This window comes from Takifugu rubripes, chromosome 6 (assembly GCF_901000725.2).
Source record: "Takifugu rubripes chromosome 6, fTakRub1.2, whole genome shotgun sequence".
NCBI lineage: Eukaryota > Metazoa > Chordata > Actinopteri > Tetraodontiformes > Tetraodontidae > Takifugu > Takifugu rubripes.
The window spans coordinates 8,491,879-8,515,765 of NC_042290.1; the positions used below are offsets into that span (position 1 = coordinate 8,491,879).

At 44.8% G+C, this 23,887-nt stretch overlaps 3 protein-coding genes across 7 annotated transcripts; all 3 read right to left on the reverse strand.

Annotated features, from left to right (window-relative positions):
* Positions 1-95: 95 nt before the first annotated feature.
* mphosph9 (M-phase phosphoprotein 9) lies at positions 96-8,328 on the reverse strand. Of its 3 annotated transcripts, none has more exons than XM_011604740.2 (24): positions 8,196-8,328; positions 7,246-7,517; positions 7,017-7,164; positions 6,285-6,374; positions 5,699-6,204; positions 5,444-5,609; positions 5,237-5,303; positions 5,011-5,114; positions 4,721-4,837; positions 4,220-4,641; positions 3,948-4,097; positions 3,789-3,876; positions 3,475-3,690; positions 3,217-3,264; positions 3,027-3,091; positions 2,817-2,918; positions 2,506-2,664; positions 2,282-2,427; positions 1,922-2,182; positions 1,632-1,752; positions 1,463-1,548; positions 1,211-1,395; positions 991-1,056; positions 96-906 (listed from the first exon to the last, which is right to left on the reverse strand). In XM_011604740.2, exons 2-24 carry the CDS (start codon positions 7,479-7,481, stop codon positions 805-807), a joined length of 3,651 nt encoding a protein of 1,216 aa, XP_011603042.2. In that variant the 5' UTR covers positions 7,482-7,517; positions 8,196-8,328; the 3' UTR covers positions 96-804. The 3 variants fall into 3 exon arrangements, 2 of the variants coding, with proteins under 2 accessions (XP_011603042.2, XP_029693297.1); XM_029837437.1 differs by lacking the exon at positions 8,196-8,328 and adding an exon at positions 7,656-7,928; XR_003888718.1 differs by lacking the exons at positions 96-906; positions 991-1,056 and having other exon boundaries at positions 1,333-1,395; positions 1,632-1,774.
* A 260-nt stretch (positions 8,329-8,588) lies between these two features.
* On the reverse strand, positions 8,589-11,219 carry cdk2ap1 (cyclin dependent kinase 2 associated protein 1). 2 transcript variants are annotated; one of them, XM_011604741.2, is made up of 4 exons: positions 11,068-11,219; positions 9,503-9,603; positions 9,266-9,392; positions 8,589-9,182 (listed from the first exon to the last, which is right to left on the reverse strand). In XM_011604741.2, exons 1-4 carry the CDS (start codon positions 11,093-11,095, stop codon positions 9,115-9,117), a joined length of 324 nt encoding a protein of 107 aa, XP_011603043.1. In that variant the 5' UTR covers positions 11,096-11,219; the 3' UTR covers positions 8,589-9,114. The 2 variants fall into 2 exon arrangements, with proteins under 2 accessions (XP_011603043.1, XP_003965389.1); XM_003965340.3 differs by lacking the exon at positions 11,068-11,219 and adding an exon at positions 10,476-10,650.
* Positions 11,220-11,629: 410 nt separating this feature from the next.
* sbno1 (strawberry notch homolog 1 (Drosophila)) lies at positions 11,630-23,077 on the reverse strand. 2 transcript variants are annotated; one of them, XM_011604743.2, is made up of 33 exons: positions 22,738-23,077; positions 20,767-20,886; positions 20,579-20,683; positions 20,235-20,465; positions 19,958-20,090; positions 19,595-19,695; positions 19,420-19,516; positions 19,114-19,274; positions 18,877-19,010; positions 18,694-18,784; positions 18,452-18,613; positions 18,205-18,340; positions 18,014-18,119; positions 17,776-17,929; positions 17,500-17,682; positions 17,276-17,373; positions 17,039-17,193; positions 16,767-16,958; positions 16,528-16,695; positions 16,286-16,455; positions 16,023-16,154; positions 15,801-15,936; positions 15,567-15,679; positions 15,413-15,484; positions 15,238-15,337; positions 15,075-15,149; positions 14,843-14,989; positions 14,673-14,767; positions 14,507-14,593; positions 14,231-14,368; positions 14,077-14,153; positions 13,715-13,908; positions 11,630-13,535 (listed from the first exon to the last, which is right to left on the reverse strand). In XM_011604743.2, exons 2-33 carry the CDS (start codon positions 20,884-20,886, stop codon positions 13,393-13,395), a joined length of 4,206 nt encoding a protein of 1,401 aa, XP_011603045.1. In that variant the 5' UTR covers positions 22,738-23,077; the 3' UTR covers positions 11,630-13,392. The 2 variants fall into 2 exon arrangements, with proteins under 2 accessions (XP_011603045.1, XP_011603044.1); XM_011604742.2 differs by having other exon boundaries at positions 19,958-20,093.
* Between the last annotated feature and the right edge of the window lie 810 nt (positions 23,078-23,887).

Sequence of the window (23,887 nt, forward strand, 5' to 3'; positions counted from 1 at the left end):
TGGTAAAGGTAAAACACTGATGTTGTGTGGTGATATACAAGAGTTATGTTGCATTGAACTGCTGTGCATTTTTATGAAGAAAACAACACTTGTGGTTTTTAAATCAAACTTCATTTATTGTGCAATGGCAACATTTATAGTTCCAGTGAGGTTCAGAGAGAAAAGAGCATATGGCAAAATAAGCAGTGCAAGAAATTCCATGCTTCAACATAGCAAAAATAAATCAAAGGTGTGGTTTTACTGAAAAGGTGTGCTGGTTTGGGTCCACTATTGGTTCTAATCTGAATGGCCCGAGCACATGTGGGATGTAAAGCGGCAGGTAATAATGGAAAGTAAACAATAAAAGGTAGTTGTAGTCAAGTAAACAAAGATTTACTTCAAGTTTGGTGATTTGGTCCAAACAATTAAAAAAAAGAACCTAGAAAACAAGTAAAATGCAGCAAATTTCAACCTTCTGAACAAAGACATGAAATAAATACCTTGAAGCAAATATGGCCGTAATATTTGTGTCTGAATGTCTAGACTGAGCAGCCGTGACCATTTACACCACAAATATCCTCGATTTTAAAAATCCACCCCTGAACGTGGCACATAGAACACTTTGTTTGATCATTCCTGTGACTATAAAAGTAAATGAATGTACAAATCTCTCTTTTACTAAAAATATAGTCTACAAATCGTAGTATCTTTCCGACATATAAAAATATCCCAGAGTAAAACGTATAAAAACACGGTGGAGATGCACATGTTTATGGCACAGAGAGACAATCAGTGCAGAGTAGAAAGCCAAAAAAACAGACTTTGCTATATGTTGGCGGTGGAGCGGAGGACATGGAACCTCTTCAGAGTCATCCTGATGGCGCCCAGTTCACGGTTCACTCGCTCCAGTCGATTCTCTAAGGCCGCCTGAGGAGGAAAAGAGGGGCGGAGTTAAGTCCCGTCCCGACCGCAGCGTGTGGTAGATACAGTTCTGATCTAGAAAATCCTCACCTCATCTAACCTGGCCTGGAGGCTCACCTTACCTCCTCTGGGCAGCTGGCTCAGAGCCGCCTCGATCTGCACACAAACACAGGGACCATTCAGTGGTGAGGGAATGACCACTTTCTGAAGCCCTCAATGAAAGGGACAATCCTCCATCATTAAACAGGCAGAAGAGGCTGCTCCATGTTGAGCCCTGATGAGCGGGTGGGTCACACTAAACGCTCCCCACCTGCATTTTCTCCCGCGCCAGCTCGTCTAACAGTCTCTCCGCCTCGGCCAGCGAGTGCAGCCTGTCCTGCAGGGGCACGGGGGAGCCGTGGCCCTCAGGAGCGGGGAAGGCGCTCTGCTCCTCCCAGCCCTGCAGGGCCTTCCCCTCTGGTGGCTCCACAGAAGAGGGCTGCGCCTGCTGGACCGCTACAACAATAAAACACATATTGAACAGGAGGGTTACTGCACCAGGCCCACTACTCAAAGCTTTTACCATCTTCTCGGTCAGCTGACGTGAACTGGAGTCTCTTCCTGGGGCTGCTGCTGTGGAAGGAATGACGTCTCTGCTGTTCATCCAATCTGTTGGCACAGTCAGTTCATATGTGTGGAGTCAAAGACCATTTACAGCTGAACTGGATCCCTCTGGCACACGTGCTCCTCACCCCTTGGGCAGGTATTCTTCTCTTGGCATCATGCAGCCAAACACGGTGGAGAAGTTCTCGGTGGGGCAGCGCTTCGGGCTGGACTTGGCAGACTGAGGCATGAGCAGGGTTTCTCTTTTTGCTGGACAGAGCAAATGTTTCTTCTGTTTATGACAAACACTGTTAAATAATGACAGTTATTTACATGTAATCACAGCAGAGTATCCATAAGGCACTACACTAGTCTTATTTCCCCCCTGAGTGGCCTGCACGTGTGTTTGTTCCTGCTTTTGCCTTGGGAGGGGCCTTACTGGGTGTAGTTGGAGGTCCGTTCCGATGTGCTGGAGGCAGAGAGGAGGATCGGTGGTTCTCTGGAGACAGACTCCTCTGAGCTCTGAGCCGAGCTCCAGCTGTCTCTGCTCCGCCTGGACCCGTCGCTCCGTCTTGTTCTGTTCGGGCTTCTCCGGGTTTGACCGTCTCTCTCTCGGCCTTTTGGAGCTCAAGCTGATCCTGTATGGCGTCTTTGTATCTGCGCTCCACAAAGCCCAACATGGTCCTCTGACTGCTGCCCCCTGCAGGCAGAAATTCACCAGAAAAAAAGAAAAACAGCATTGTCGGATTACAGACGTGGGCGTGACGTGTGGGCATCAGGCGCAGAAGCTGTTCCTCACAGGGGGCTCGACTCTCCGTCGCTTTAGCCTCCTCCAGCTCAATCAGGGCCCTCATCATGGGCGTCAGCGTGCAGCCTGGCTCTCTACGCTGGCTCTGGTCCCGGTGTCTGGGCTGAGCCCTGCTGTGGTCACCCTCCGAGAGCTTGCTGCAGAACAGAAAACAATCATCTGAGATCTAAGATGAAAACGATCCACAATTAACAGAGTAAGAAATGATGATTTACCCCCAGTTACTGGCGCCTGGAGAGGCATCTGCAGAGCAACATGATGGCTGGTTTGGGTGAAAACTCGACTGATTTGCTTGAAGAAATTGAGAAGTTCTGCCACCGATCTGCTGCTCAGCTGAAGGGGACGTCCTGGTGACGTCGGGGTGGTGGAATAGGCTGAGGACACAGTCGTCCTTTAGACATTCATTGATTTACCATCAACGTTTCAAACCTGAATCTGTCCTTTTTTATCTCAGAGCGACTGAGAGCTCCATATATTATGATTTAGCGACTGTTTCCAGACAGTTTACTCCAGTATCAACTCTCACCCGGCTCCAGAAGGCCGTGTGTTGCTGTGGGAACTCAAACGCGCTCTGGCCTGGTTCTCATGTTCTAGCTGCTTCACCTGAGACTCCAGCTTACAGATGAATCTGAGGAGACAAAGAGGCAAATACTCTACAGCACAAAGATTCATGTTAAGAATGAATCTATTCACTGGGGAACCATCTGCTGATTAAGCTTCCATCGTTAGTTCTTACCTCTTCAGTTCTGATATCTGGTCGTTGGCATCAAACAGCTTGTTCTCCATTGACAACGACTTTGTCTGTGGACAGAAAAGACGAAGCCTGAATGAGGCTTAAAGTTGTAGCCAAAAGCTACAAAAGTGTTTATCAAAGGATAAAAGGAACTCCCTCACTAACATCACGAGTGTGTTCAGAGATTCTTTACCTTCACTTCTTCATGTTCCCTCCTCAGAGATTCATATTCCCTCAGCAGCTGTGGACACAAGACAGTGGAGACGTTACTATCTTATACCCTTTTCTATGCATTCTCTTTTGATTTATATATGATAAAGTTGACAGTTAATCTCGGTTCTGCTTATAAGGCGACATGTCAGTGTGGATGATGCATCATCTGCCTCCCCATATATCATTTAATCTTTAATAAGGGGGTGCAGGACGGTTGTAGGACCACGTCATGACTTACATCTTGCAGCTTCTTGTACTCTCGCTCCCTCCTGGCGTCCTTTTCTTCGGCCTCCCTGAGGGCCTTTTGCACCGACTCCTCCAGCTGTCGGACGTGGCTCTTTAATCGCGCCGCCGTGGCGTCCTTCTCCTTTTCAGAGCGTTTGCTTTCATCCAGTCGCTGCTGTAAGGACTTCACGGCAGCGCCGGCGACTGCGTAGCGCTCTGGCCATTCAGCCTGACGTCGCAGACAAAGGAGAGGGAGTAGAAAGCATAAAAGACACAACTCGGCGCAGCTACAGACATTTTTATGATGCAAATTCGCTGCGAAGGTACCAGTTTCTTCTCCAGCAAGCAGTTAGTTGCCTCTAGCTCCTGAACGCGTTTGGTGGCCTCAGACAGAGCTTTCTCCAAGTGTCTACATCTGTAGGAAAACCAAGCCACAAACGTGAAGAAAGAACCATAGAGGATGACAGCGATATGAATCAAACGCACCTCTTTGTGAGGGTCTGGTTGGCCTTTTCTACGTCCCGAGGCAGATCTCCCAGTTTCAGTTTGTCCTGCAGGGCTTGAATCTCAGATTCATAATACGCCTTCAGATCAGCCACGTGCCGAGCGTGCTTCTCTCTCAGCTTCTGCCTGATTCTGAGGAGTGACGTGCAATAAATGTGAACCATCCTCGTGAAGGTTTAACTCGTTTTTTAACCTTCAGAAGTTTTTTAACATTACATGATAACCCTTTTAAGAACAAACACTATCACACTTACAGAGAAAGGACAACAGGGTCCTCAGTGGATGAGGTCTTTTCCATTTGCGGGCTGGCTGCAGACCCCTGAGCAGCACAAGGGATCAGAGTGCTGGTGTGTGTGTTGCTGCCCTCTTCTTCACTTGCCAATGGGGCGCTGACTCTGTATTGCTGGCTGGGTGTGTGGGAGGACGCTTTGTCATGAAATCCCCACGTGCTTTGTGCCTTAGAAGACGAAGGTCTAGCAGCTGAGATACTGGAGGTGTCAGAGATACCGTCTGTATCTCCGGGGTTGGGGCTGCACTCCACCATGCTGTCTGGGCTCACAGGAGTCTGCACTCTGGGGCAGAGGTGGAAGGACGGGCTGCTGAAATGAGAGGGGGACGTGAAGCCAGAGGTACGATCGGACTGTCGCTGGTTACCTGACGGATCTAAGGTCAGCATCTGAGGCGCAAAGAAAGACATGAAGCGTCAGAGGCTTAGTAAACGGCTACAATGATCACAGATGAGTCATGTCACGAACCTGCGGGGACAAAGAGCTAGCCGTAGCAAAGCCTTCACATTCGGAGCGCTTGGAGCCCGATCTTTGCTTGTTGTGATAGATTTCTTTAAGCGACAGCCGCGGCTCCTGGGTCAGACTCTACGAGAGACGACGTTGACCTCAGTGAGGAGAAGTCATTAAAGCTAAGCTTCCGAAATCGGTGAAATAAAACAAAGTGCGTTTTGGGGCTGCGGTACGTGTTTCAGGCAGCTGCTTGGGATGGTTTTCAGCAACTCGTCCCGAGCACAACGGGCCACATTGTCAATACTCACGAGGTTCATAGAGGCCTCTTGCAGAAGGAGATAAGCGCCGCTGTCAAAGCTGTCTGGAAGCGGGTGATACAGTTCATTCTCATTCAAATGCCAGTAAGTCAGACCTGGAGAGAATTAGAGTAATCGTTTGTCAACTGAATACCTCCAAGTCTATAAATCATTTACAGGTTTATTTTGTAGAATTCAGCCTTTATGCTGTGTTTGTTATGCTGAGTACAGCTGTTACCTGATGTCTGAGAGATTACACTGTCGCTCCTGATCAAGGGAAAAGAGCTGGATGCTGCCGGTTGCTCCTGAGACCAAACAGAACAGATTTGCCTCAGAAGTGGGGCAGTAACACACCCACAACGCCCTCCAAACTCAGGGAAAGGAAAATATTTTTTCTTTGCTGAGGGAAATTGTGTCATTAATGAGGAATGACTGGGAGCCACACCTGTTCCTGGGAGTCTGGCCACTGTGGGAGGTTTTGTTTGTGAGATTCTCCGAGGCTGCACGGTTGCTCCTTGTACTCAGAATTGTGGGATGAAGGTTGTGCTACCTTGGTCTTCTCTGCCCTGAGTTTCTGCCTCTGGGCCCAGGAGGTCAAAGGTTGATTGATGCTGTAGAGAGAAAAGTCACGGTACGTAGAACGTCTACTAAATGTTGACAGAACTATTCATTGTGTCCTCTCTAAACCATGCAGACTCACCCAGAGGGTCCTTGCTGGTATTCTAAGGGGTTTGGTTCCTCCACTCTTACGGGTCTGTCATCGAAACAATCCTGCTGGCTTCTTTCCACACTTGTCTCTCTGCTCTGCTGCACGTCACAGGGCCAGTTCTGCTTCTCTCTCCCTTGATTTCCACCCTCATCTTCTCTGGGAGACCCAGCGACGTCCAGACTCATTTCCCGAGCAAACAGAGTCCCATACCCACTGCTGAGCCCGGTGGTTGCCCGCTCCTCCATCTGGTTGGCAGGCTCCGATCCCTGGAGTGGAAGTGCATGGGATCCGAAGCCTGTGTGGGCAGGGGGTGCCATGTCATTTACAGGAGTGATATTTTTGAGGCCTGTGCCGTGACTGGGGAAGAGCGGGGAAACACAGTCCTTCCTGCTTGTCGAGGTTTTGATCGCCAGGTTTGGAGAGAACTCTGTGTGTGACTGGTTGCTGGTTTGGCGATTCTGGAGCTGAACCATGGCTTTAATTTCATCCTGTATCAGCTGAAAAAGCACAATGTGCTCAAAAATAATGTTTTCACAAACAAAAGTTGAGTAGAATGGCCCATTAAATGGACCCTTACCTGTATTTGACACTGATACTGCTCTTGCTGTGCAAGTATCTGATCTTGATATTGCTTCTCCACCAGCCGAAAGAGGTGCAACCACCGGCCCTGCGTCACAGAGTGGAGCAAATACCTTAGCCCTCATCCAACATGATAATAACCTGCAGGGAGAACAGCTGGAGCCGACATGAAAACGTGAAAAACACCACAAAAATTTCCAGCTCAAATCAGGTCACGCGGTTACAAATGCCCTCGTTGCGTCAGCTGTTAATCTGCAGCTTGGCACAGATGCGCCTGTTAATTAATTTGAAACCTTTAGTTAAATGTTTGAGCCCTCCACAAATGATGGAAATAAATTCACAGACTGTGAAGGAAAATCACTAATACACAATTATTTGGAAAGTAAATGATTTCTTTGATTATTTTTTTTTTTCGAGAGAACTTAAAGAAAAACAAATGTCAAGCCTGGTTTCACATCATTTACATAATATTTCCCAATGTTTTTTGCATGGTTCACGTTTTGCATTGCTCAGTGTGTCTGTGTGTGTGTGTATCAAATTTCTCTTATAACATGCGACAGTAGTGCGACACCTGTCAAGAAGGAAGCGACGGCTCAAACCTGAGGCTGCCAGCCACCAAACACAACGCACGAGGCCGCTGACCTCAGCTTCGTCTGCCGATGTCACCAGTATGAATTGCTCTCTTACTGGTATCTTCTAGAATATCATTTGCCTTTTTGGCGCTTCTCACCTGGCAATCCTTCCAAATCTCAGGGTCTGTTTCTCCGCTGCTCTGAATCTCCTGTACCAAGACCCTCAGGGTTTCCAGGGAGCTCGGGTTGATGAATGGCAGCTTCTTGTCTTGTGCAAATCCTTCATCTGTACTCAGACAGAGACTCCTGAGGCCATAAGCAAAACTGGATCACGTTATGATCTCATGTGCTTTAAATTATGTAAAAGTTCATCTGTGCAAACTGTACCTGATCTTTTTGCATGCTGGTGTGATGTGCACAGGTCTGCTCTCCACAGTGCCCCCTGGTGTTTGGGAGGCGGTGTGTCTCTCCTCTGATACAACCAACCCCGAGGCTGATGTGGCCTCTGAGGACAGCAAAGAGGTCTCGCTCTCCTTACCTCCATCCCCATCTGGACTGGCGTGACAGTGGCTCAAAGCCCCCGAGCTGGACACATCCTCAGATATACTGTCATCTGTGGACATGTTTAAGAGCCCGTGGAGAGGGGTTCACACAGACCGCTGAAAGCCAAGAGAAAGGGGAAATGAATGGTATTTAGCGACTTATCAATGTTGATGAGAGTCTTTCACGTCTACGTGATGTTTCATTGATAAAGTAGTAGTAGTACCTAAGCTTATAGTCATGAAAAATACCCTCACCATACATGTGTTATTACCACCGAAGAGTACCAAACGGAAAAAGGTGAATCAAAAACGGCACACATTAGCATGACTTTTGTCTCCAGTCCGGTCCCGATCAACTCGTCTAACGTCTGGGTCTGACGGACTGACTGACAACAGAAACATCTGCACACATAAACATCTTCAAATGCAGCGAGAATCCTCCCACCAAAGCCGCGGAGCGTCAAAACACTCAACAGCTTCGTTAGCCGTCCGAGCTACGTTGAAAAGCCCCATCGCGGACGTTGCAGACGGCTAAAATCTCCCAGTCAAGTTGGTGGACAACTCCGCGGAAGACTGGGTCGGTCGAGCTAAGTTATCGAGCTAACAAGATAGCTGCAACTGGCGCTACAACTGAATAGGTTAGCTAGCCTCCTATGTGTGTTTATTACATGTTTGTAAGCAGAGCCAGGCTGGGAGTGCGCGGGAGATGAAGATAAAAAAAAACCGTAAATGCAAAAAAAAAATTAGCAATGACAGAGAAAAGCACAGATGTCGCTCACGGAAGAATACCCCTACCTGTTTACTTGTACCGTCATTTCATCCATATTTTTCTCGGAGTAGACAAGTTAGCTGGCTAGTTGCTGGTTGGCTGCAGCATTGCGGTGATCTATGGCTGCTGCTACGCTCACAAGCTGTGTCGCCATTGGTCGAGCTGTGGTGACGATCCTGAGCTGTGATTGGTCGGTGTTTTCGTTCTGCCATCTGATTGGCTGGTCGGGTAAAGGCGCACAAATGTATTTCTGAATGCCGTCAGAATGGGACAGAGGGCGAAAGCATCACATCAGACAAATGTCAGTGTTTTTGACGATAGAATGATCTAAAATACACTTTTTGTTCATCACAATAACGTGGGGTTTTAGGTAGATTTACAGGGCTATAAAAGCACTTAATCACACATTGACAACTATATTGAAAATACAATTTATTACACTGAGTAATAAATACATACAAAGATGCAAGTAACAGCATTTTCTTCTTTTTTTTTTTTTAATACCAAAACCAATGATAACACATGAACAAATGCATTTGGCACACTGCCGTCCCTCCCTCCCCAATCACGTGTCACAAGTGTCTGAAAAACAGACCAAATGGTCAAAATCTACCTACCCTTATACCAGCCATGCACTGTCTAGAATTAACCCACAGGTCCTTTCGCATGCATAAATCAACAATTTAAATATCAAACCAAAATTAGGGTCCCAAAAGTGGGGGATAAAAACATAGTTTCTTTCAATTGAATTCCAATAACCCACACAATATTTGTTTGACTCTCCAGAGTCATGAATTACTGTATTTTTTTCTCTCCAGGAGCTTAGTTTTCCTTTTTATTTTTAAAGTTTTACTTCCTCTTCTCAGAGGAAATGCCATGCAAGTTATTATTTGTTTGAGACGCGCTGTTAGTTGTTCTTGCAGCAAGGACCGTCTGCATCTGTAGCTAGGACCTGGCGTTTCTCTCCGTCTCGGCCAAGCACTCGCGCACCAGCCCTCTGGCGTGGATTATTCCTTTGAAGAAAGGAAATTTCAGATGAGCCACCCAATCAGCAGCAGCATTACCCACTGCGCGCTGGAACTGTTGAAGGCTTTACCTCTTTTCAGTCTCTCCATCGCACTCTTACTTCCAGCATACGTGGGCCTGATCTCCTTCCCAATCTCTTCAATGATGGCCAGCAGTTCTGCATATTTGTTCTGAGGCACTTGGCTGCCAGCGGACCCCTACGGGAGCAGAAAAACATCAGCCTGGTTCAGCACACTTCAGTGAGAATGATCTGTGATTTATGCTGAGGGACCTTTAAGGAAAGTGCCAACAGTATCATCATATTTACCTGTGAAAAGCCCAGAGAGGGAGGGCCATAGTCACTCAGAAGGGGCCTGTAGGACTGCAGCGTGGCCAGATTAGCAGCCGAGGCCGAATGGAGGTTTCCTACTGTATAAAAAAAGACAAAAAAAGAACACGTGCCACACACTCTTAACCTTACTGATGTATTACCAATGATACAAAAGGCCTTGTTGATATCTGTCTGATTATTCGTCAATAAATAAAGGTCTAAATAAAGGTTAAATTGTATAAATTGGTGCGTAAATGTGCCCAGACACCATAAAGTGAAAGTATGAAATGATCTAAAACGCCAAATGAGTAGCTCTTGTGGATATTCCTGTCACTGTATCGACTGGCCACAACAAGCACATTTAAATAAAAAAATACACCATATTACTCCCGTAAAACATTGACCATTGATCAATTCACCCAACAATCGGATCGTAGCCTGATTTCCCCCCTGAAATGTCCCTAAAAACGACGGAACCTTTGCGACTTCCTCGCCGTGACTCCCTGCGGTTCCGCGGGTGCAGTTCCGCCCCCCGCCGGCAGGTGTCCTCGAAGAGTCGGAAAAATCTCCCAGGCAGATCAATCAGCAGCTCCGACCGAGGAGCATCATGGAGGAAACGGAACAAGGCTGGCTCAAGAAGACACAACTGATACATTTTTGTCACCGTCTAACGGCACCCATCCTGCAGGACCAGGACCCCCGGCCACGGACCGGCACATTTTAGGAAACGTCTCCTACTCCTTTCTCCTCTTAATCGTGGTTTTCCAGCGCCTGGCGCCGCGGATGGCGCTCTTTTACATTAGTAATAATGGCGGATATGAATTAGCCTAGCTCCCACGATCTGACCCTATATATATAACTGGACAAAAACTACAGACACGGTCTTTCTCCAGGTATTCTCCGAGACCCCGAATTTAACACTCGATTTAACGCGCGGATACTTTGATTTTGCCCGGTTTTTTCTCCTTACCCTGGTTCCCAGAAGTTCCCGGAATGAGCTGATGGACATTGGGTTTATAAGACATTCCCAAAGACATTGTAAATTAAAGAAATAAAAATGACCCGAAATTCAGTGAAGCGTCTGTCTCTCACTTTTTGTTTACAACAGCGGCACCGGCAAATATGGCCGTCACTTTATATTGACACCCACTGTGCTTCCGAACGCGCACATATTCATCAGGAATTAGCAACTAAAAGTGTTTATGCGGGATTTCCGCGGAATTTACACGCGCTTTCACGCACACTTGGCACAATTACTTAGCGTCAACCGGGAGCTCCGCTCGAAAACGCACTTTTAAGGCACTTTTTAAAAAAAGAAAAGTAGAATTTTTTTTATATATATATAAAAATGACACTTCTGCCGCGCGCTTCCACGGCGTCCTGTGGCATTTTTAAAATACATTTCTGGCAGATGATTGTTTTGTTTTTTTTTGTTTTTGAAGAACTTAACAGCCAACTTGGAGGGTTTGAAGGTTTAAGTGAAAACGTGGTGACAAACGTGGTTTTAAGGCGGGTTGAGAGCGGAGAGTTTGAGCGGAGACAACAAAAGCGGGCTCGGTTACCTGTCTTTGTCTGAGGGGGCGCATCCATGTTTCCAGAAATAAAGCCCAGATAAGCAGACGGCTCGGGCCCAGTGTGTGCCAGGCCCCGGGGCCTCCGATCCGCAGCGACGGGCCCCCGCACGGGAGCCCATACAGGTCCGGCTCAAGGGTTTAAAAACAGGTTTTCACGTCTAAACTAGTTTCCTTTAATGAATGGGTGAGGGAGAAAATCATTATCTACCAAACTAGAAAAAGGTTTGTAATTTAAAAAGTATTTTTAGCACAGAATAAACACGTATTTAATGCCTAAAAAATGTTGCGTTTAAGGTTTTGTTGATTTTTTTTCTTACTTTTTACCTCTTGTTGATACACAAGATGTACTTTAGTGGGAGATTAACAGCGACTCAACTTAGAAATGTAAGGTTAGGTTATTCAAGGTTTCACTTTAGCCTTTAATTTGGAGGGGCAGTGATGTATAAATGAGTCAAAAGTAAAATAAAATTCCCACATCACATTTGATTAAAGCTAGGATAGCATAGGTTTAACTCATGAAGACATTAAATTAGGACAAAAAATATCAAAATTAAGTTTTTAAAAGGATGAAGTAGAGCTATGCCAAGCTTTATTGAGCATTGCACTCGTACATGAATAGGTCATACTGAATATTTGTACAACTGTCAGTAGTGCAACCCCGTGCAACAAGGAAAGGGGGGAGAGTCCTTCAAGTTTTTCCTACTGAGGAACAGAACCTGTCTGAAAATGTCCCAACTTTTTGTTCAGAATATCGAAGACAAAAACAAGCGTGGTGGCTTCTCCGACACGAGGACATTCAAGTTCAAAGATGCAACTTCCAATCAGAGCACAGTCGTTTTAGTGCTTTTAATTGTAGCAGACGCACGATGACAGAACTCCCAATATGCTTGTATTTGAACGCATAAAGGTGAATTCTGTGACAAAGATCCTGTTTTCAGTCTGTTGGACCAAGAGCCACAGCAGCCGACAGGAGTAACCACCAGATTCCAGACAGCTGGAGGATCACAGGTTCAATTACGGCTGCGCCAGCGTTCGAGGGAGAATTTGAGTCACGGTCATGCTTCTGTCGGAATATTTTCTCCATTTTCCTAAAGAGGATCTTTGTTTGAGTTCATCCCCTGAGCAAGAATTCGGCATTTTTGAGCGGAGGATTTTTTTTGTTTGTTTTTTTTTGTTCCGACAGAGGTGGTTTCTGACATGCATTTGCCATTTCTCACAAGAGGTTGCAGCAGACAGCAGTTTACTGAAGAGACAAAGACCAAAGCATGTTTCCACCTGCAACAGGGGATCCAGGTTTGGGAGAACAATCAACGGACCGCTTACATACGTAAAATAGGGGTCAGAATTATTTGAAGTGAAGCATCTTTTCAGGGGATCGTCGGACAGGCGTAAAAGGCACATTCAAAAGACAAACTCTTGGCGGTTTTTGGGTTTGAGGATTAATCACCCCTTCAGTTCATCAGCTAAATTAAAAACAGACATTCAGTTAAATATACCCGATGTGTCCAAATCTGTCTCTTGCACACTAATGGTGCCGTGGGAAGGATGCAGAAGGGACACGCACGAGGACATGACAGTTAAGAGACCAGGGAAAAGAAAAAAAAAAAAAAAGAACTCATCTGTGACTGGAACAATGCGAAGAACACCCCTGACAGAAACAGGAATAAAATGGAACTGAGGAACTGTGAATAGGAACTGTGTGACAATGTCATTGAAGCCTGACCGGGAAGAGAATTCGGGCACGTACAAGATCAATCAGAACAGAAGCACTGAACAAGTTGCAATTTGTCATTTGCTCCGAAACATTAACAAACGACTCAGTATTTATCTTACATTAGCATCAGATTGTAGCTCAGCAGTAAATGTAGTTCTGGAACTTTCAAACACAGTGGTCTTTGTCTCATCCACCTTTTGTTTCATTACATAAAACAGAAAGAACAACAGCCAGAGTCCAACGCTCCCTCTGGGGCTCATCTCGAGGAATATATATCACAAATCTTTCCACTCTGAATGTCAGAGGACAAATACATCACCCATCAAAGCTGATCTAGGTGAAAGCAAAAACTCAGAGATTTTAAAAATAAAAAGTAGACCCTGAAATGTTTTTGCTGTACAGCCGCTGCTTCTCCATCTGAGGTTGTCACAGCTTGGTGTTGCACTTCTGACCCCTTAGAGACACTTTGGGGGGGGTTTGGGAGGGTGCAGAACAAGGGGGCATTGGTCCTGAAGACTGCAGTGCAGACGTGAGGGAGTGGTTCTCAGATCCCTTCAGACTGGCGCGGTGGTGGAGGTGGAGGTGTCTCCGGTGAGCAGCTATAGACCGGGGGCATGACTGAGGCTCTGAGGGTGGAGCTGCAGACGCTTCTGCTGCTCCTGCACAGCCAGCTGCTGCGACTGGTCCGATGTGGAGAGCTTGTTGATTAACGCAGACACGCAGTTCGCTGGAATGATCAGTCCTGCGCGAGCAAGAACAAAAAGGTAGAAATTTAAAAGTATTCCTAATGAATTAACACTCCTGGAAAGCTTAAACAGGAAAAACAAGCTCGAGCACGCCCCAAAGCTAATAGACCAGTTATGTTACTCAACAGTACTTCACAAGTAAACATGTTTTTCCAAAAGGTTGTTTAAAACTTACCAACTATCCTCTGTCCGTCTTCTGTTCTGAGTCGCACGATTTGCACTTTGACGTTGGCTCCACTGACGGGCGCGAGCACCAGTTCCACCTCATTCCACACGCTGAGCACAGAGCCGCACAGGACGAAATACGTCCTACACCGGAGCCCGACTTCACACTGCAGGCCCACCGACACTTTCTTACAGTTCCCTCGCCTGAGCAGAAGAGAGAGAACACAAGAGTTTAGAGAAAGGAAACTTGACAGATCGTCTTTTAACATTTGATCCCGACTCATGCAGGTTGGTGTGTGTAACACATGAATTACATACATAAATACTAAGTAAAGTAACCAAACGTGTAAAAGATCTAAAAAGAACACCTACCAATACGCATGAGAACAAATCTGAGCCGAGGATTTGTACTGGTCAGTCCAGTGCTGCTTGGCATCTTCTGACAGGACCTAACGGTGCGAAAAGTAAAACATTTCCATCAGGCGGCGCCTTTACAGCACTTTTTATGAAACTTTTGGTTCATCACCTTTTTAAACCTCTTTTTGATGTCCGCATACGTCTCCAGCTTGAGCTGTCTGCCAGTGTTGGGCCTGTACACGAGGAAAAGCCTCTTCTTGGTGTTCACCTCTTTGACCAGTATGGCTGTTTTCTTGTTGTTCCTCATCTGAAAAAAAAATTCCATTTCCTTTAACTAATCTTAATATGGCCAAAAACTATTTTGGGCCTTGCAGAAAAACGCACACAGCAACGGAGCTGTGAAATATTTCTGATTAGAATTCAGACTTGTGCTTCTTCCGCATACCTGGACATAGAAGCCATCATCTGGACCGTTCTGATCTGCCCAGATGTGCGTTGCCTCCTCCCAGGACATTCCTCTCTCCACACTCACCTGTTTAAAAAGCCAGTTAATGTTGCTGCAATCTCACCATAAGGTCTAAACTAAGATACTGGGAGGCTCATTAACATACAGTGTGCAGCTCCACATGCCCAGATGTGGTGTAGCCCGGGGTCAGGAACCTCCTGCAGTGAACCTTTCTCACCTTCTCATCCCCGGAGCCCAAATCTACAACAAGGAGCTGGTTGTTAACATCTAATGCTGTGATTCCCCATTAATGTTGAAAAGAAAGCTCCGCCTTACCAAGAATCCCCAAGTCATATCTGCCATTCCTCTTAGCTTCTTGTATCACTGCTGCCAGTGTGTCAGAGAAATACTGGAACAAAGCGTTCTGCTGATGGACCTCCATGCCCAGAATACGGTTCAGGAACTTCCCGATGTTGTTGTAGTCTGCAGGCACATATATGTTCGTTCAGGTGTAATGGGATGTACATTAATAGACACATTTGTGTTCAGCATTAAAAAAGAACCTCACCTTTGTCAAGTGTTAATATGCCAGACATGTCCTCCACATTTATGAGGCCCACACCTATTAACCCATTCTGGATTTCTGGAGAAGGAAAACGCCATCATTAGTCACAACCACGGACGGGAAATGCTGAATAATAATAAATTATTCAATGCAATAAAAGCCATACCTTTGAAAAAATCTCCCTTGAATTCCGGGGGCGGAGAAACTAACGGAGAATCTAATTTCACAATGGATTTCATCACGATTTCCAAAGCGTTCCGGCCGTACTGTAACCAAGGCAGGCATGAGTCCGTCACAGGAAAACCGAGCCCATGCAGCAAATTCCTCATTTATTGACTCACCTTGTTGTCAAAGTTAAACCTGCTGAGATCTCTGGTTTCTGTTGCTCGTCTGTCTCCGTGGGTCAGAGCACCCTGTCAAAAAATATTTATTGCTGTCATATTTAACCTTCCCTAAAAATGGTTAGAATGATACAGAGATTTAAGTGATGGTTACCAGGCTTTCTAATCTTTTAGCCACAATGGAAGCGAATCGCTGCTCTCCCGCAAGCTCTGATATCAAGAAGACGTACTCTGGAGCTGTGACTTGGTTTGACCTGTGAGTTCTCCCTGTGAATGAATGACAGGTTTGAAACCTTTCATTAGCCATCCGGCTCAAACTGGCTCGATGACGGGTACAAAGGAATCCTCCTGTTTACGAATCATTATTTTTATAGCTGTATCAACTGACCGAACTGCTGTATGGCTCTGTCAGCACTCCAAGGCAGCTCTAGTGTCATGTGGACTCTTCTTCTCTGGTTCTTTACTCGACGGTCAGCTTGCAAGGAAATACCTGAGCTGGCAGCTTCCGAGATGATGGCAATGTTCTGTTTGATCAAATATTGGTCAAATATTTGCAGATGGTGAACAGGATGAAAGACCGACACGTCCACTTCTAGAAGGAGCTGTGTACCTTCTCTCCATCCATGAACCTCTGCTTCTCTGTGAGGTTGAGGATTTCCACCGGCACGTCCAGTTCTGAGCGGGACTCATAGGAGATGCTTCCATCATCGTTACTCACCACGCGACCTTTGCGGCCAGTCATCTGTCATGCAATTCAAAATAAAAAAAAATCAGCCTCAAGTATCAACGTTCACTCGCTTGGAACATGACTTAGATTCGAAATAATTCAAGCACAAACTACAAAATCTTGATAGAAAATCAAAGCACCGATACCTCGGCTACATTTTCAGGGCCCCCCAGTTCATCGATTAGCTCATCCAGGGTGTTGGGTGGAAGATCCTCGGATAATTTCTCCAAACGTTCCAGAAGTTCTCTCTTCATGATCTGGGCACTCTCCACTGCGTCCTGGCTCGTCACAGAGTTATCCTGACTCTCTGCTTTAACTGCACAGAAGGTGACAATGTCACCTACACATCTGAGAACCCATTTCTGCATCCTTGTGGAAGCAACCTTACCTGGGGCAGGTGTGCTGGGGGGGATAACAGGGGCGGTGAAGGAAGGCCTGGTGGAGCTCAGACCAGAAGCTAACAAGGCACTATGAATAGAGTCCGGATCAATACTCTTCCGTCTCTTCTTCTTCTTTTCTTTTCCTTTCTTGGGTTCTTTTCTAATGAGCCAGGGATCTGACAGAGGAAAAGAGAAGTCCTGCTGTAGGAACGCCACGACTTGAATTATTTTAACTCACAAATCTTACCGCCTTCCTCATCATCGTCAGACTCATCTCTGAATGGGTTGAAATCATCATCCTCATCGGCAGAGCTGACAGATTTGAAGCTGTCGTCACTGTCGGAGTCCTTGTCCGAGTCCTCTGACTCATCCGAGCTGGTACCCGAGAGGCCGCCGTGCTTGCGGGGTTTCTTCTTCTGCTGCTTCTTAACATCAGCACCTGATGGTGTCAGAAATAAAGAACGAAGGGTTAGTTTAAGGCGTTACGTCTATTACCCACCAACTTCAAGGATGTGTTACCTTTCCGCTTCGTGCCCTTCTGTTCTGTTTTAGCTGCAGTATTCACACTGGGAGCAGGTGCTTTCTTTACTGGCAGGTCAATACCCAGCAGGCTATAAAGTTTCTGCCTGTCAGGAGCTGGAAAATGTTTCTCAACCAGAGCCTGAAGCACACCCCTCCAAGAAAAATATGATTTAGCTATAGGTTGTGATTTTTCCACTGTTGAAGGAAAAGAGAAGTATCTTTGGTTTTACATACTTTGCAGTCGACACAAAATCGTTGAGCTCTCCTCCTCCTTCCTCCAAGGCCTCAAGTGTTCTGGCTTCACCGGTGGATTGAAGACCAATCACCACACACTGCAGAAATCACCCATGTTAATAACAGAGCAAACCATTGATATCTTCTGTGGTGCGGTAAAGAAGGCTCCTTCCATACTTTATAAAGCTTTAAAACGAACACTTCCAAATTTGGCAAACACACACCTTTCCATTCTGGACCTCCTCTCTGGCCAGCTGGACCACTCTGCAGACTTTGGAGGCGATACAGAGGTATTTAAAGAATCTCTGATGAGCGGACCAGAACTGGCCCCACATAGATTTCTTCATGCGTTGCTCTGCATCAATCAGCTGTGCAGCCTGCTGAAACTTCTCACGTGCACGCACCCACTGGAAGGAGCAAAGGCGGATAATGATTCAATAACTTCAAGGACGGCAAAAATGAACAGATTGCCATTGACTCATTGCTCAAATATCACCTACCAGTCTCACTGATTTGTTGTACATGCAGATATACTTCTGACTTAAAGGGACCTCCTCGATCTTAAAAGTGACACCTGTGAAACTCAGCTGCCTTGCAATGTACATCCCCCTCAGTTTCATGTCCATAGCAACTATTTCCATGGCACCGACACCTCTAATGTAAAGAATTAAGGCACACAAATGAAAGGCTAGCATCACTCAATCCTCTGAAGGTTTTGTTTTCCGTCACCTGACATACCTGCGCTCAACAGCTTGGATGAAGTTGCTAAATTCTTTGAAAGGTGTTTTGGACCCCCAGATGCCAAGTCGATTCATGTAGGCCATGTTTCGTGGTTCAGAGGCACCTACAAAGACACGTTCAGAGATGAATCTGTCAATCAGACAGGATCTTCTTATTTTTAAGTTTAAAATAAAATGATATCTCCAAACCTGTTGCACTTGCATAAACGACCCGAGCCTTTGGCAGTTTGTTCTGGAGTTCCAAAACTGCCAGGCCAGTTTTTGTAGGCTTGGATGATCCGACCGGACACACGTTTTTAGCTTTGTGACACTCATCATAGATAATCTTAAGATATCAAGTGAAGGAAATTCTCTAACGACTATTGTTTCAATACTAATTCAGGTACGTGGCGTTGACATGAAATGTGTTAATTCTTTTCAGCTGACAGAAGGATACCACTCCATCAAAGTCCTCCCCACACCAGTGGAGAAGCTGCTGGAATCTGGTCTTGTACTTCCCACCTGACTGGCTCTCTCCTATCAAGGAGGAGTAGGTGGCGAAGATCACACCTTTCTTTACACTTCCATTGTGTTTAGACGAGATTTTCCCATATTTGAACTAAAATAGAAAAAGTAGTATGTGTGAGAACTGCTTGCAAACACAGTTGTCCAGCTTCCTTTATTACTCGCTGATCTTACTTTGTTTAGTGAGTGAACCTGGATGTTTTTGGCTCCAATATCCCTTAAATCCCGTTCAGCGTCGTACTTCAAGTCATTTGAGACACTAAACCTGAAAAGATATACATTTAAAGAGGTAATTAAGCAGGGAAATATTCACTTGACAGGTTATTTGTGTCTCTACAGAGTAGGAAGCCTATTTACCAAAGTGATCTCTTCCTGCCCAAAAGGTAATTCTCATAAATGATCCCTGCAATCGTCCGGCCTTTCCCCACGCCGGCTCCATCACCAATCAAATAGCCAGCTCGCTCCCCTCCAGGCAGGAAAGTCTCATGTTGCTACGGCACACAAGCATTGTGTACATCACTTTCCACTGTACGCACAAACGGCATCTTTTCAAATTTCACCAATTGATTTATTCATCCATTTATGGGATGTTACCTGAGCTGCATATGTGATGGCTTCCAGCTGCAGAGCAGACAGGCAGCCACGATCAATGGTTTCCTCTGGGATGGACACTCTGTACCAGACATCAGGAGGGTTGACGCTGGACAGGGAGCTGGTCTCCACCACGGGATCAGGATGCCGGAGGCCAACCTTCACTGCATGGAGAAGCTGACTGGTCAGTTACAGGATGCCAAGACTGGCCCGGTACAACCGTACGGTAATTTGTCTGACTTTAAAATGATTTTATTAAGGTACCAATTCACTATGAAACATACATATTAAACATAGAAAAGCACTTACGCTTCATTGGCATGTACTCTGCGTACGTTTCTGCATGTCCCAGTTCCTCCTCTTCCTCCTCCTCAGGTTCATCTTCTTCCTTGATCCCAGGATGCTTCTGGAGAGACAGGACACACATTTGATGAAGCACGATCTGCCGAACTCGTTTTCTATTTTAAATTAACAACGCATTTACCAATGAATGTGAGAAGGTTTGCATTTTAATCCCGTCATTAATCCAGAGCCGCGGCGCATCTTTAGCCAGCGATTCCTTCTTGATCCCATTGTTTGTTTCACCTGAAAACACCAGCAAAGTGTTACACAACCCGGCCCTTTCTTGAGCACTGGCAAATCAGCACTAGAGCGCGATAAAGAAATCACATTTTTCACCATAGCGGATTTTGGTACATTTTAGCACTATGGTCTCTTAAATGACAAAAAATAACAGAAGAGTTTTTCATTGGGTTGAGCACAGGTCCTTCAGATATCTGAGACCTCAGGCAAGGAATTTAATATATAGCTATCTCTATATCTATATTCAAACAAAAGAAGAAATGACCTGTCCCAGTTGCTGTTGCTACTGGTGTAGTGATGTTTGGTGGAGGCTTTAGCTTCATGAGCTCCATCAGGCTCCCACCCTTCAGATCAGAGCTCTTCACATTGCTGGTCCGAAGGAGGTCTTTCAACTGAATCTGCTAGGGGGGAGGGGAAAACAGAAAAAACAATGATCAAATATTTACGGAAGACATATTTAGCATGAGATGAAAAGTATTGCATTCTTTGTTCTGGCCTTCGCTGACTGACACTTTCATTTGATATTTGTCTATAAAAAGTACCTGGTCAGATCTGGTAGAAGGCACGACTGTGGATGCTGAAGCAGCAATACTTGTGGATGATGTTGAAGAACTCCGCAAAGCTGAATTGGGAACGTGGACCACCTTGGTGACAGTGATGGTATGTTTGATGTTGTTTGTGCCAGACTGTTTTGTGACAACAGTTCCGAGCGATGGCAAATGATTCAGCTGATTTAAGACAAATGTGGTGGTGGATGGCTGAGGTTTATTCGGCTGATGACAGAAAAAGAGAGAAAATTAGACTCATACGTAAATAACAGAGCACCAACAGCATTTACCCCCACCTTTAAAAGACAATTCAGGACAATTCAAGTGTAAAAATTCACCTTGATACTATAATTGACTACAGGAGCAGCGGTTGGGGGTTCACTACGGACAACTTCCGCAGACTCTGTCCCAACACCAACCCCCAGGGCACTAATAGAGATCGACTGGAAGAGAAGCAGACATCAGAAGATTCACAGATTAAAAGAGATCCATGCCACAATGATCAGCGAGTGTTTAACCGCCTTACCTGCTGTGTTGTGGAGGGCTGTGCAACATCCTGAGCATCAACATCAAATTGGCCAATATCATTTGGACAAATGCCACTTTCGCTGAGAGCAGCGAGAAGTAAATCCTGTCCAGGATCCATCTGCAACACACATTTTGCATATTTCACTACTGACACTATTACCTGTTACATAAGATTATCATCATCAAAAAAATATCCATTCTTTTTTTCAAGCAGAAATGTGTAAATACAAAATGAGTGTTTCAAATGAGAAACAAGCAGCTCATTTCTGTACATATTGTGACTGCCAAACGAAGCGTGTGTGTTATTGTAGAGGGGGCAGGTGTTTCAGCAAGCGCCCTTCCACTAATGGACTTTGCTCAACAAAAACAGAAAATATATATGCCGCTGTATATATTTTCCGTCTTGTATACGAGTTAGACACAGTGAAAGAATTCCCAATTAGAGATCCGAGATGTCACACCATCAGGGGATCGTGAGCATTGAAAAAGTTAACTGAGTGTTTTAGTTATGATAGAAAGACAAACTAAGCCTTTACTATGTTATATAGGCAATAGTAATGCAAGGTAGCATCATCAAAATGCAACCAGCTCTTCCTTTCACCCATTTTCATAATTTCCTGAAAATTTCCTTGGTTTATTTTGGACACAGATGGATTCCAGCTCCCACACAACCTTTTTGTTGGAAAACCCCACAGAGTTTCCATGTGCTCACATCTGCATGTGTCTAAGACACAGCAAGCTATGGAGCAGACTAAATGAAGCAGCAAAACGCTTAATTAGGGCATTAAAGGGGGCATCTTTGTGTCTTCTTTACTGTGTAGTTTGTGTTTATAAGTTACGGAGGCGTACATGGACGACACAAAAATCCTCCCGTCCCGTTTCTGTCTGCTGCACATAAATACAATAACACACGGTTGAAACATGCATTTATTCTTGACCAAAAGTAATATAATCACACATTCCTCTTTCAGACAGTAAGGTCAATATGCTAAATGTGCGAGTCTGGTTTCGAAATTACCCAAAACAACACGTGGTTTCACCCCCACCCCCGAGTCCGTTAAACTTCCTGATAGCGCCCGTTCAACTTAACTTCCTTCACGCACTATTACTTCAATATTTCCAGACTGAACAGATCTTAACTGTAATGCACGGTTAGAGTAAACCGATTACCGATCGATACAGTTTAAGTGTCCCAAATAGCTCCCGTTTGCACGAGCTAAATACTGACAGTCACACGAGCTAGCTTACAGGCCCCGATTAACCAGGGTGACACAGCTTAGTTACACAGAATGCTAACGGACTAAAACCAAAGTTACTCTCGCATTCACTTCATTTTAGTTACAAGCAAAACAGTAGGTAACCAAATCCAACAATTTGAAAATACGGAAAACAACTTATTGAGTTTTTAAAATAAAAAAACCAGATATTACAAATGTCAATGGTAGCTCCTGGCTACCAATGTACCTTGTACATTGCAATATACTTGAATTGAAGATAATATAATTGTATATTTTCAATCCCGTGTCTCAGATGTAACGCAGAAGAGCATTTAACAAATCAGACATGACGTGTTTTAAAATTTGCTAGTTGCGTTGGGTACCGTAGATCATATCGTGCTCCTGTCAAATGAGGTTAGCAAGCTAACTACAGCAGTAAAACCGAGCATGTAAAAACCTCCCAAGGTTTCATAGGATGTCCTTCACGACCCAATATACAATAGCTGGACAAGCTGACAACCCCCTTGTATTGTGAAATTCTTGAGGGAGGTCTTAATATTTGTGTACTTGCAGTTGGTAGCTACCATTAGCAACCGGGAACGTAAAACCCTGGGTACTCTGTGTGCCAGTTTTACCTATCCTAAATAAAAAATTACATTTATTAAAAGACTTCTGGCTCTTCTCAGCGCAACATTGAATCCTTAATGTCAGCCAAGCTAATACTGTAGATTTTTACAATAGCGTCAACTTACTTGACAGTTGAACTGCCTCTCCGACTCGCTATCGGCAGCGTTCCGTAATTAAGGGTTTGTTGTCCTCGTCGCTTCGCTCAGCTCACGCCATCTTTTTATCAAACGCTCAGCCGCATGCAGGTCACGTGACACGCAGGCCAGCAGCGGGCGTTTTAGCAGTCACCCTCTTCGCGCGGTATCGACGAAAATCGGTCTTGCGTGAGCTGCGGTGCGTCCCTGGACGACGATGGGTTGAGATATTCACGAAATTCCGCATTTCTATAACATTAGCACATACGACAAACATAGCAGAACCAGCGAGCTAACACGACGTCACGTGACCACGCAACGCTTGACGGGAAGTGACGTCAACAGAACGTCTTCTTCGTTGGTCTCTTTTCTCTTCGGTATCTACTTGATTTGATCCGTCATGAGTATAAAACAATTTGCTGCATTAGATTTAAATATTCTGAAAATATAGCTAAAAATGGCACTAAATTAAGGATTTTTTAAATTGTAAATCCACGTTGTTTGCAAATTAAGTGCCTTTTTTCTTATAAAATGCAACTACAAAATGGGTTTACAACAAAGCTGTTTTTTTCAAATAAAATTATACGTCAAGACAAATGGAAAATATGACTTAATTGTCTGGATTAATTTAGCATTTTACAGCAAATATAGAGAGCATGCTTTCACATTCGCAGAATAAAACAGTTTAAGGCACACAGCTTAAGAGACATTGTATGAGACAAATGTATTAATTAAGTTCCACAATTGTAAAATGAGTCACCACAAAAATAGTTAAACATCTAAATAACTGAGCCCTAATAATATCACTTCGGTAATTTAAAAGAGAAGTAACAGTACAGTGGCATGAGTACAAATTAGTAATACAAGAGAAAAATAGTAATATGGTTGTATAAATCACGGAGAAATAGTTATTACATTTAATATCACTCTCATATAGACTACTGTTATTATGGCGAGTAGTAGTAGTGTAGTTTCACTGTAGTAGTAGTAATAGTAGTATTTTCAGGATAAACAGTGAAATAGTCTATTCTTAACACTGAGATAGAATCCCTTAAAGGGGCACTAACTTATATTTTAATATCTAATAATACATTACTATTTTGTCATTTATGTTTTTCAAGGGGTTTGGAAGAGAAGTTTT